General features: G+C 35.6%; 1 protein-coding gene across 2 annotated transcripts in view; it reads right to left on the bottom strand.

The window, feature by feature from the left end:
- Positions 1 to 13,383, bottom strand: part of Smurf2 (SMAD specific E3 ubiquitin protein ligase 2) — a 102,663-nt gene that overhangs the window by 53,226 nt on the left and 36,054 nt on the right. For both annotated transcript variants that reach the window (XM_074045452.1, XM_074045451.1), the window contains exon 2: positions 4,156 to 4,194. In XM_074045452.1, the coding sequence (XP_073901553.1) occupies positions 4,156 to 4,194 (39 nt within the window). The remainder of the gene's footprint in view (positions 1 to 4,155; positions 4,195 to 13,383) is intronic.

Raw genomic sequence — 13,383 nt, forward strand, 5'->3', positions numbered from 1 at the left:
TTATTTTAACTAGTCAAAGAATTAAGGATTAAGAAAAACAACTTTTTCTACACAAACCTCTGAGGTATGGTTTTCAGATCCTTAATTAAGTAGGAAAGCCTGAAGCCCAGTCTTCTGTTTTTCTTCTATTAAATAATACAAAAAAAATCAAAATAATAAACTCTATACCTTAAAAAATACCTAGGTTCCAATTTACCCTTGTGATATTCTACATTTTAAGAGCCAAATTAATGTGATCAAAAGCTGGCCTCAAACCTTGATTCTTCCATCTCTACTTCCCTAACAGTTGGGATTACAGGCATGAGGCACTAAGCCCAGCTTATTTTCTGTATTTTAAATTTTTTCTTGCCAGGCGCTAGAGGCTCATGTCTATAATCCTAGGTACTTGGGAGACAGGAGTATTGTGGCTGGAAGCCAGCTCGAGCAAACAGTTCAAGAGACCCTATCTCAAAAAATGACTGGCAATAAAAAAAGGGACTATGGCAGAAAGAAGAAAAATAGGGGTAATGAACTAAATTAGGTTATATTACAAATATACATGGAAATATCCCAAGGAAACTCCCTGTATAGCTATCTTAAATAAAAATGTCATTTTTTTCATCATCTTAAACAAAGTTGGAGAACAGAGGGGTAGAACAGGTCCTGCCTGGTAGAGGGGTGGAGGTGGTACCAGTGGGAAAGCAGAAGAGGTGGGGAAAGAACATGGGAGGGTGAATATAGTGCAAATACTGTGTACACATGTATGTAAATGGATAAGTGGTATCTGTTGAAAATATTCCAGGAATGGAGAGAAAGAGGAGGATAAAGGAGAATGATGGAAGGGGTAAATTCAAGTATATTTTATATTCTGTAAGAACATTTGTAAACGCCACAATGTTCCCTCCCCCAGCACAACAAAAAAAGGGCGGGGGGCTGGCAGAGTGGTTCAAGTGGTAGAGCACCTGCCAAGGAAGCATGAACCCCTGAGTTCAAAACCCTAGTACCACCAAAAAAGAAACCTCAATTCTCTCCACCATTTCTTTGTGTGTGTGTGTGTGTGTGTGTGTGTTACTGGGATTTGAACTCAAGGCCTCACGCTTGCTAGGCAGGTGCTCTACCACTTGAGCCACACCACCAGCCCCTCCATTATTTTTAAATAAAATAAATAGCTAACATTCAAGAACCTCCTAACTAGACAAAGGTACTTGGTGAGCTGCAAATAAGAATGAAATAAAAACTTTAACTTAAAACTGAATTACTTTCCAAGAAAACAATGCTTTATTTTTGATTGGATGAAGAAAATAAACATTCAACCAACCCATCTTAGTTCTGAGTGACTTTGATTTGCTCTCTACAAAATACTTTCATATATTATCTTACACACAAATCCTTTCTTTCTCAATGTGCTAAACTGAAAAAAATCTGACAGTAATGAAAAGAAACATAGATGATGGATAAATGGAAATAATGTGGTAAGGTTAAAAGTAGAATCTACATAGTGGGTGTTCACTATAAAATTCTTTCATCTGTTGCTTCATGGTAGAAATTTCCTGCTGAAATTTTGAGGGGAAGTAACCTGTTTTTTTAAAATCAACAAGTTTGAAAACAGTGCTAAATATGAGTTAACAAAACTTTTCTCAGCAAGAATCATGCTCTGAAATACACAGTATGATCTCACATACTATAAAAGACAACACATAGCTGGTTTTTTCCCTGCGGTGAAATGTCTATTTCATCACCTGACAGTCATGTTCCACATTAAAATACACTTTTCTCATTCAATATAATTTAAACTAAATCACTAACAAAACCTTGCCAATATTTTACTACTAGTGACAATTGCACTGTGATCAATAAACACTCAAATTTGAGGAATGTAGGAACTAGTTTTCTCTGAAATTAATGTGGGCAAGTGTCAACTTACAAACAGGTCAAAAGGATCCTAAAGAACAGCGGTGAATCTACCATAGCAAGGATCTGGAACCACAGCTGGTGTGAACCTGCCAGATACCCTCCATCCTGGCTGACTCCCTTCTGATCTAAGGACTGACTGCTGTTTCCTATTCTAGGCCACAAGGTATCTTCCATTTCAAGTTTTAAGGGTAATTATACTTCTACTAACCTTCTTATCCCTAAAGCAAGCTTATACTCAAAAAAAATTTTACCAAATTTTACTGCCAAAATGAAAAAGGGAGAAGGTTTCCTTCTTTCACCTACTATTTAAAGACAGACAAAGACTGTATAAGAGACTATAATCAATTCTCAGAGGCTTACAAAGAATTAAAGATTCCTATAGATTGACTAGAAAAAGTGAGACAAGGATATCTGGATATTTTATTGGAGAAGATATGTGTTGAGGCTCTAGAAAAAAGAAAAGAATTTGAAACGGAAGGGTGGAAGACAAAAGTGAAGATTGTATCTTCAAAACCAGAGTAGGTATCTTGAAAGTGCACCTTGCTTCCCTGTTTTCTGTCATAAGCCTATTCAACTCTACTTGCCACTTTGTAGTTCCACTAAGATAAATCCTACCTCAGATCAATCTTAAGGAAGATTAAAAGAGAAAAAAAGTACACCTTCGTTATTAGAGACAGGGAGAAGGTAACTAGCTGAACAGCAGCCTGAGAGAGGATAAAAATTGGTGGCAGCAGGGAGAATAGGGAGTTCTGTGGCCCCCAAGCTCTCCCATACTATGACATGCTGATGGGGTGGAGGGCACATGGTACATAAATTGAAGATTGCTTCTAATTTTCTTCCTATATTCCAAATTATCCTGATGGCTTTCCCATATAAGGACAAGAGCTTATTATATCAAGAGCTTAGCTTATTATTTCTTTAATCAAACACCTGAAAAATTATCTGAGGTCATTCTCAATTACACAGTGACCACAGCATGTTTTTGCTGGGTGGTAGGATTTAATTTAAATATCAAATGAATCTTCTCTAATTTCAAATATTTTACATATAAAATTTTGTTGGCTAAGAAGTTTTCATTAAAAGCCAAATGCCAACTGGGCGCCTGCAGCTCCTGCCTACTCCTAGCTACTCAGGAGGCAGAGATCAGAAGAACTGTGGTTCAAAGTCAGCCCCGGGCAAATAGTTCAGAGAGCCTACCTTGAAAAAAAAAACCCAACACAAAGAAGGGCTAGAATAATGGCTCCAATGGTAAGAGTGCCTGCCTAGCAAGCATGAGATCCTGAGTTCAAACTTCAATGCCTCATATATATATGTTTTATTAAAATTTTTTACTCAACAATTTAAAGCTATTGTTAAGTATGACATTACAAAGCTAAGATTTTAATACACATGATGGGTACTTCCCAATCCTCTCTCACACAAAACTTAGTCCTAAATAAAGCTGTGAAAAATTCACAACTGCCAGACTTCTTTACAGGAACACACCTGTAATCTCAGCACTTGGGAGGCAAAAGTAGGAAAATCACCAAGTTCAAGGCCAGCTAGGGATAGATAGTGAAACCTTGTCCCTAAAAAAAAAAAAAAAAAAAAATTCCCCCACAATCAATTGGCAAATAAGACTGCAGATATGGAATCCAAACATCTGCTTTGAAGTTTGAGATATAGTGCATCTGTGATCAAACGTGGCAGAGATTTCTTTTCTACAACTCAGAAAATTTTAAGCAGGCTCAATGACTTTTCTACCTTCTAATGAATCCTAAATGCATAGGTAAAATCTCCTACAAAATGTTTAAGTATTTTTGGTTGGTTGGTTGGTTGGTTGGTTGGCTTTTTGAGACAGGATCTTGCTATGTAGCCCAGACTGGCCTCGAACTCACCATCCTCCTGCCTCTGCCTCCCAAATTCTGGAATTATAGATGTACATCTCCACCACAACCAACTTAAAAAATATTTTCTTAAACCCTTCCAGAAATCTAGGAGTATGTACAACTTCCATTCGTATTACACCCATCTGCATTTATATATCTGTATTCACACATCCACATAAGTAGGAGGGATAGATAAAGGAAAAGGGGATAAGGCTAAAAATCACAAAATCCCTTACAAAAATGTGAGGCCAACTGGCTCTGAATCAAAGCATTCATAAAATAACACAGAGTATATTTCTGAAAGAAAAAATCCCTAAGCTAGATAATTCTAAAAATGTTATCCAAAAAATCTACATAAGGTTACAAGATTTATATTTAAAATTAATTTACTTACGGAAAAAATCCTTTTTCACCAAGTTTTTTGCACAGAGTACTGTAAAGGAAACAAAGAAATACATGGGAAAATTAAAACAAAATGGTAAGACTGCATTGTTTCATTTTAAAACACAGTGGATAACTGAATCCTATCTATAGAGAGGTATGAAATATGATCACAAGCTTTCATTAACATCTAGCAAACAAATACAGCTGAAAATCAGTAGTTGCTACTTTAGCAATGATCACCAGTAACAGTTGAAGGCAAAAAAGTTTATAAATCTGATATTCTAATCGTGACCCAATTCCCATCTTCCATCAAGATCTATTCTTAAAGAAACTCTGTGGCAATGGGAAAAATAGTTCTAAGGAGAAGACAGGTAAATTGAGGTTGTCATATCTATTTTAAAGATGAAATAATTGTATACTGAAGAGGGTCACAGAATAAGAAAAATTAAAGCTCTTCTGATACAGATGAGATTTTCTTTAAAAAACAAAAAAATCAGTGCTCTGCTCTCTTGTTTAGATGCCACAGGAACTTTACACAACAGATAAACTGCCTTCCCCTAAACCATCAGTAGTTCAATGTCAAGATGGGTCTACAGTATCTTTTAAAATTAAACGTTAATATATTGAAGGCAGATATCCCAAATCTGAGTACCTTGTATTAAACTGCTTATGCAATTTGCATGCATGACCTTGTGAATATACTAAAAATCACTGAATGTATACTTTAAAAGGATAAATTTTATAGTATGCAAGTTATATTTTGATTTAAAATTACTACTTATATAAACTTCTTTAATTCAAAGTTGATAACTAAAGGAAAATTATCAATTTTCATGTGTTCATGATGAAATCCACAAAATATCTAGAATGTAATGTTTGGCTAATTTCAACCCATTTCTCTCAATTTCAATGGCCTGTTTTACTTGTTGTAATTATTGGAAGTTTACAGTACAAAAACTCATTTAATATAACAAACTTGGGAAGAAGTCTAAATATAAACTAATCACTGTAGAAATTCAAATGAAAATACTTTTGAAGACAAATGCCATCATGAATAAAATTATTATGTAACCAAAAGACACTTATTAAGCAGTGAGAGTCCCTTAGGCCAAGTCTTAGAAATAAATAATTTTGTTGTTAAAAAACACAAAACTCAATTATGAAAACTAGGGCCATAACTTAAGAACATCAAATCACAAACTGGATTTAAAAGAACTCCTCCCTAAACTTTTATCAACATGTAAATTAAATAATCAGGATCAATACACATATAACACACATACAAATCTCAATTATAATCTTTAACATTAATAAGATGATTTTAAATCACCATCTATCATATGATTGAACTTGGAAGAAATCGAAATTTTGTAAGAATTCCTCAAACTTCTTGCCACAAACTTACAATTTTATACTCATTATTTTTTAATTCCTTCTGCTTACACTGGCCATTGTCTTGTCTAAGACTACCTGTCCACCTGTGCTCTGGATCTCATTCCAACCAACACCAATTTCATGGACCTTGAGAGCCATCACACATCTATCTTGTCTCCTTTCATGGCCACCTCGTCAGCATTTAAACATACTTAAGTCTTATCCAAGCTTCCTTCCACCACCTCTTCTCCTTCAAAATGAAATTTCTTCAAAGAATTATCTATACTTTCTGATTCCACTTCTTTACCTCCCGTTCAATACCTCAATTAACTGCAGTTTGCCTTTCTTCCTCACCACAACCCTTAAATTACTTCTCCAAAGCCTTGAGGACCTAACTATTAAATCCATCCAGGGGCATTTGCTACTGCTGACTACTCTCTATTCCCAGAGGCTCTCTTCTTTGGATCTGCTGAATAGCAACACACTCATACAAGACATAAAACACATTCCAAGACTTCTATGGATACCCTCTATCCATAAAAGCTGAAGTTCTTTAGGGCACTGACCTAAATCCTCTTCTTTTACTCTATAACTTGAGGATTATAGAGGCTCATTTTTTGTAGCTCTTGGAATTATATGTAAACTGCTATCAACACGTGTATTTTTCTAGGATAAAGAACTCATCTTTTCTGGAAGAGTTCACAGTTTAACACGTTGACAAAACTCCCTTCCTCTCAAGAAATAAATTTGGAGAGCCACTTTTCCATATATTCAACTAGGTCTTTATCCTTTATTCCATAGTTTTGATGACACCTAAGTCTGTAAAACCCAACCCTTGGCTCTCTCCTGAACTCCAGGCTCAAAAAACTAAAAATGCTACAAAAATAGTATCATCTCTCTTCTGCCCTTCCCTCAGTTTACTTTCCTTCAATAAACAGCCTTGCTTTCCACTCCACTGTCCAAGTCAGAAGACTTCAAAGCAACCTTCACAATGCCTCTCCCTCCCCACTCCCTTGGCAACTGCCAATTCTAATCAATTCTACCTCTGAAATATCCCTTTCCTGTTCACTTCTTTTTCTATTTTATTTTTTTGGTAGTAGTGGGGTTTGAACTCATGCTTGTTACACGGGCACTCTACCACTTGAGTCACTCCACCAGCCCCTCTTCTTCTCTGCTGTCCCACTACCACCACCTTAGTTCAGACCTATCAACTACTGTCTCAGTAATTATGACAGTCTCACAATTAGGTCTCTGCCTCAGCCCCACTCCACATTCCAGTTCTCCACATTGGACCCAAAGTGATCTTTGTAAAAATCTGATTATAGTACCCCTATCCATTTCCCTTCCTCCCATCCTTTAAACAAAGGTCTTCTGAAAGGAATATGATTTCATTTTTTTGGTTTTTTGGGCAGTACTGGGGTTTGAGCTCAGGGCCTCATGCTTGTTAAGCAGGTGCTCTACCACTTGAGCCACTCCACCAGCGACAAAGATCTTCTGGTCCAAACTTATACTGGCTTCAATGCCCTTCAAAAGTCTTGGCTCCTGCTTACCTCTCTGACCTCAGTTTTCATCACCACAGCTCCCCTGTGAGTCCCCAAGTCTAAGACTTAGCTACACTAACCTTTCACTTTCTCAAAGATATTCCATCTCAGTTTTCACATGCCAGTCCCTCTACCCAAAACATTCTTCGCAAGCTTTTTTTTTTTTCTTTTGCCCCCTGGTCTTGAGGTTTGAACTCAGGGCCTCGCACCTGCTAGGCGCTCTGCCTAGCTACCCTTACCAGCCTTTTTTGTGGGGGTTATTTTTGAGATAGGGTCTCACTTTATGCCTAGGCTGGAAGGGACCATGATCCTACCTCCCATTTGTGCTTCCCAAAGTTGGGATGGCAGGCACACAATATGGCGCTAAGCCATTGGTTGAGATGGGTTCTCGCACACCTTTTACCCAAGCTTCTTCATCTACTCATCTTTTAAGTCTCAAAAGACAGGGAAGCCTTTCCTCTCAGCCCTCCCCTGATTTTCACAGAAGCTCATTCTTATCAGAAAAACTTATTTTATTATAACTGTTTAAGTTTAGAATGCTGCTAATAACTATGGAGGTGGTAAACTCCATACAGCACAATTCAGGCATGTCTCCCTGACATCTGACGGCATTAGTATTCAATTAGTATCTGTTGAATGAATGGAACAGACCCTAACATACTCTAAAACAATTTCATTTAAAAGGGGGCATTGGGGGGGGCTGGGGATAGCTCAGTGGTTTAGTGTTTGCCTCGCATTCATGAGGCCCTGAGTTCAATCCCCAGTACCACAAAAAAATAAAAAATAAAAATAAAAGGGGGCGTTTTAATATTATATAACAGATAAATTACCATCACTCACATAATCATGATTTTGATGTATAAAATCTTATTTTTGTAATTTCTCTTTATTTAAAACATACTTATCAGGTCAGGTTTAACAAAATTTCTTTTAAAAGTCACAATATAAAAAAAATAAAAATAAATAAATGAAAGTCACAAGATATTGCTAATGTATGACATTAAGTTTCAAGAGGTACTGAAAACTCTAAAGAAACAAAAGAATTTTAAATCAAGGTCCCAAGTTTATGAAGAAAAGTGAATTTTAGAAATCAACAGACTAGGGAAATGCTGGACATGGTAGGGCTCCCTGCAATCCCAGTACTAGAGAGCCTGAGGCCGGAGGATAGTGAGTTCAAGGCCAGTGTGGGCTACATAATGAAATCCTGTCTTGAGTGAGTGAGTGAAAGACAACATCAGAGTCCAAGAAGAAATAAGATTAGTTTAAAACAAAGGAATAGCAGGATTGGTTCAGACTGATATCCTTAATGCTGGACCTTATCTTCTTCAAACAGTTTTTGCATAAGGATTTTTGCATAAATTATTTTAGACCCTGGAAGCAAAAACTCTTTTTTGTAATTTTTTAAAAAAGGTTATCAAACATGACCTGAGAATTGGTCACTTAATTTAGTTGTATACATGGAATAAATCCTTTTCACACTTCAGAGTCTTTACTGCACTGTTCTTGATTGTCATAACTTACCTCAAGGACTAGACCACAGCCCTCTGCTCTCTCCACCCTCAGTACCAATTATGGAGCTTAGTAAATGTTCCAACAATATGTGAATTTCAATATGACAAACTCCTATTTCACTTAACACATTCTCATGAAAGAATGTATCAGAATTTTTTGAGAAATGTGTGTATAGTATTATAATGTAATTTTATATAAGAAGAAAATAAGTATCATATTTTTCTAATACAAACTATGGAAAGTAGAACTAAGACTGTTTCCTGGGGCTAGGGAGGACTGGTAGTGTGGGAGAAATTTTATTTTTTTACTAAGTGTTTCTTAAAGGTGACAGGTAAAAATAATATTAAGGAATGATGCTAAGTTACAGAAAGGGAATACCAGGAGAGAAATCTGGAAAATAGGTAGGAACAGAACACAGCTATCCGTATCACAATAGCTTTACTATTAAGTAAACCTACTGAAATAATATAAACAGAAAGGGCAGCCAGGTGCCAGTGACTCACACTTATAATCCTAGCTACTCAGGAGGCAGAGATCAGGAGGATCACAGCTCAAAGCCACCCCAGGCAAATAGTTTGCAAGATCCTATCTCAAAAAACCCTATGACAAAAAATTGGGCTGGTGGAGTGGCTAAAGAAAGGTGAAAGCCCTGAGTTCAAGCCCTGATACCACCCAAAAAAAAAAAAGAAACAAACAAAAAGAAAAAACAAAAAAAGAACAGAAATTCTAAATTTAATGAATTTTCACCAATTTTTATGTTAAAACAAAACATTATACTGACTGCAGATATTTAGCAGTCATGTGTCAAAATGTAGTATTTCACCAACACAGTTCCATCACTACAGGACCCATTAGGGACAATATCTCAACAAATTCCTTCAAAGCATTCTTCTCGTTCTTAAGTCTACACTCCTCAAACCTAATTTGTTCCAGCTACCGTGCTCACCTCTTCTGCTATTCAAAAATAGTTTAAAATGATTCAAGGAGATGATCAAAACTAAGGTAAACTATGCTAGTATATGATAATGCCTCTGCTTCACAGGGATACAGACAAGTATAACCCTCTTGAGATGATTAATAAGAAGGGAGCATGCCTTAGGTCATTCATTCAACATTTCTGGAGCACTCACTTTGTACCAAGTGCTATGACAGATCACACAAGTAAAAAGATCTCACAGGTGAGGTATAATTCAAATGTTACTTCATACTTTTATTTTTTTTTGAAAACACGGTCTTGCTATGTAGTCTGGACTGACCTCAAACTCTTATCTTCCTGCTGTGGCTTCCTGAATACTGGGATTACAGGTATATACAACCATGCCTGGCCATAATTTTTTTTATAGTTTTCTCAAGAATGTTTTTATTTTAATTCTGCAAAAATCTACTTTAGTATATTTCATTTGAAACACCAGTTGGAGAAAAACATTTGCAGAAAGGCAGATGACAACAAATATTACCATTTTCAGTTAAGTCAGTAATTTCCTTTTCTGACTGGAAAGGAATTATCTATATGCAACATACCATGTAATACTATCAGAGTTTAATCCCAGCTGTAGCCATAGAATACTGTACTGTTCTTACTGAGTTGTATTCATAATGAATGACTGTTCATGCTTAATCAGAATTAAGCTCCCAACTGCTCAGTGTCCCCTTGCCAAAAATTCCCCTTCCTCCTCCAGATTGGAGTTGCATTCCAATTACACTGCTGATTGGAATGAGGCTAATAGAAAGAAAAAGGGAGGGAGGGGATCAGACGTCTCACTTTCCTTTGTTCCACAAAGAAAATTCCATAATACTGTTTCTATAACTCAAAAATTGTGTAGATGATTTCTGAATAAAGTGTATTTCTCTTCATGTTCTTTGAACTTTATATTATTGTCGTAAAATAAAACTGAAGTCTAGAATAAAATTTTTAGACAAATTCCAGCAAGATGGCCCAGTGCTTGAAAAATGTTTACTAATGTTCATCGTCACCCCCAATCATTGGCACAGGACAGCAGTTCAGATCTTTCTGCTCCAAGAAACCATCTTTACCTCAACTTCTAACATGAAATGAAATTTAAGTTTCTACAGAAAACTTGTACACATTATAAATTCATACTTATGTGTTTTAGTTATTGTTGCTTGAAATTGAAACTGGAGTACTCCACAAAAATCCACATTTAAGACTATTACAAAATGTTGCTGTGAGCAAAAATATCAGATATGATCCTCTAAGCATAACAACATTAAGGGAGTTAAGGATAAGTTAAATGATAGCAAACAGCATTTTGAAATATTATTGCATAGCCATTAAAATTATGTAAAAATATTTATTGGCAAGTATTTTCTTAATATGCTATTAAAAGTTGCTGGGTGTCAGAGGGTCATGCCTATAATTTTAGCTATTTGGGAAGCTGAGATCCGGGAGATCAAGATTTGAGGACAGCCTGGGCAAATAGTTCTCAAGACCCCATCTCCAAAATAACCAAAGCAAAATGTACTGGAGGTGTGGCTCAAGTGGTAGTGCGTCTGCCTTGCAAGTATGAAGCCCTGAGTTCAAACCTTAGTCCAAAAAAAAAGAAAGAAAAAAGTAAAAGTCTATTTAAATAGCATACATACTAAAATGTAATTGTAGTAAGGAATACAAAGATACTAGATAACATCTATCAAACATTTACCATGTGTAAGTATACATCAGCCACCTTGTGAATAGTAGTGTTAGGTGGATTTTAGCGATGCAGACATGAGATTCAGGCATAGACACTTATTAAAGATTATAAATGCTAGAGTTGAGATTTCAACTCAAATAGTCTAATTCCAGAACCCAAACTCTTTGTACCATATAGAATGAAACATACTCTTGTTAATTAAATCTTCCTTGTTACAGTATCCTGCTTAGGTTAAAGCAATTATTGGTCACAAAGTTTCATAAAATGATTAGTTGAAAACTACTCTGCAGCAGGCCTCCTCTAAAGATTAGGAATTTTCTTTTAATAGATACAGTAGATTACCTCTATAACTACTGTAGCTGTAACTAAGTGTAACTAAGCTGTAACTAAGTGTCTTGTAACAGCTGTATTTAATCAAGGAATTTTAGGCAATTTTTTTTTCATGCATGTTGCAAAACAAATTGTACGTCTACGTCTAACTTAGTATCTGAATTATTAATCATTTAATTAGTATGAAAGATGTTTTAAAAGATAAAGGTTCTTCCACAATAGGTATTACTACTTTTTTAAAAAGCAAATAATATTAGTATTTAAACATTTCACCAAAGACAAAATTGGTTCTTGCTTAAATTAAAAATGACCTTTTTAGTCAACTACTGATCCTCAAAATCATACCCACTCATTAAACTTCAAATCCACTGGAGACCTTGTCTGACTGTCCTCCTGTTTCACAATTTGATTTTTAATCTTTCCCTTCCTGTTAACCCCCCAGCACACTCTGAGTCTGCTTGTTTTGTAGGCTCCTCTCATTTTATTTGTATTAGTTATTCATGTAATGTTTTACCTTTCCCTTTTGCCCACAAAGTGGTAAATTTCTTGAAGAAAAAGGTTGTGATTTTTTTTTTATCTCTTATGGGTCATTCTGTAATATCAAACATAATATACACTCAAATGTTTGCCAAGTCAATGAAAATCCTAGGGAAATCACTGCCAAGACATAGGATGAACAGACTAAAAAGCATGTAGTAAATGAGACTCCCTCAATTCCCCTAAACTAAGAAATGTTTTTGTTCAAATCAGGATAGCTTGCTCAACTATTTGTAAAAACTTTGCTTTTATCACTTCCCTTTCCACCCAATGGAATCCCCCGAATAATAGTTTTCACTGTACCTTCGCTTTTACCCACAATAGGAAGGTATAATGTCACATAATGTTCTCTTATTATGTTAGTCTTATTTCTAAAACAATGTAAGGATAAGCTTCCAGATCTTCTGCATCTTTCTAGACTCAAATACCTGATAATCTATGAACAGAGCAAAGTGCCAAAGATATTTAATTTCCCAAACAGGCTCCATCTGTAAACCCAGGTCACTAGAATAAATAGGAAAGAAAACTCCAAGTATAAAAAAAGCACTATAATTTATAATAAAAATACATATTTTTAAAATCTTTCCTGGGTTAATAAGAAATTACTAAATTTAATAAACTTTTTATTTTGTAGTTTTAGATTTACAAACAAGTTACAAAGATGGTCCAGTGTTCCCATATGCCTCAACCCCATTTATCCTATTACTAACATTGCACATTAAGTATGGTAATTTGTCACAATTAATGAACCAATACTGACACATTATTAATAACTAAAGTCCATATTTTAATCTGACTTACTTTTTTTTTTTTTTGACAACACTGGGACTTGAACTCAGGGCCTCACGCTTGCTAGGCAGGTGCTCTACCACTTGAGCCTTTCCACCAGCCCTATAGATTTCCTTACTTTTTACCTAATGTCCTTTATCTGTTCCAAGATTCCATCAAGGATACCACATTCAGTTAAGTCTCCTAAGGGCACTCTTGGGTATGGTAATTTCTCAGACTTTGATGCTGTGTCTCAGGCTTATTATTCATGACTTTGACAATTTTGGGAAATATTAGTCAGATGTTTTTTAGAATGCTCCTTAAATGGAACTCACTTGATTTATCATGATTACACTAGTTTTATGAATTGCTCACAGAAATACCACAAAAGTAAAGGTACCGTTCTCATAACATCATATCAAGAGTACACACTACCAACATGACTTACCACTGTTGATGTTATCTTGACCCAACTAAAGTAGTGTTTGTTATGCTTCTCTCCATTGTAGTAATTTTCCCCTATCC

Source organism: Castor canadensis, chromosome 11 (assembly GCF_047511655.1).
Source record: "Castor canadensis chromosome 11, mCasCan1.hap1v2, whole genome shotgun sequence".
NCBI classification, from domain to species: Eukaryota; Metazoa; Chordata; class Mammalia; order Rodentia; family Castoridae; genus Castor; species Castor canadensis.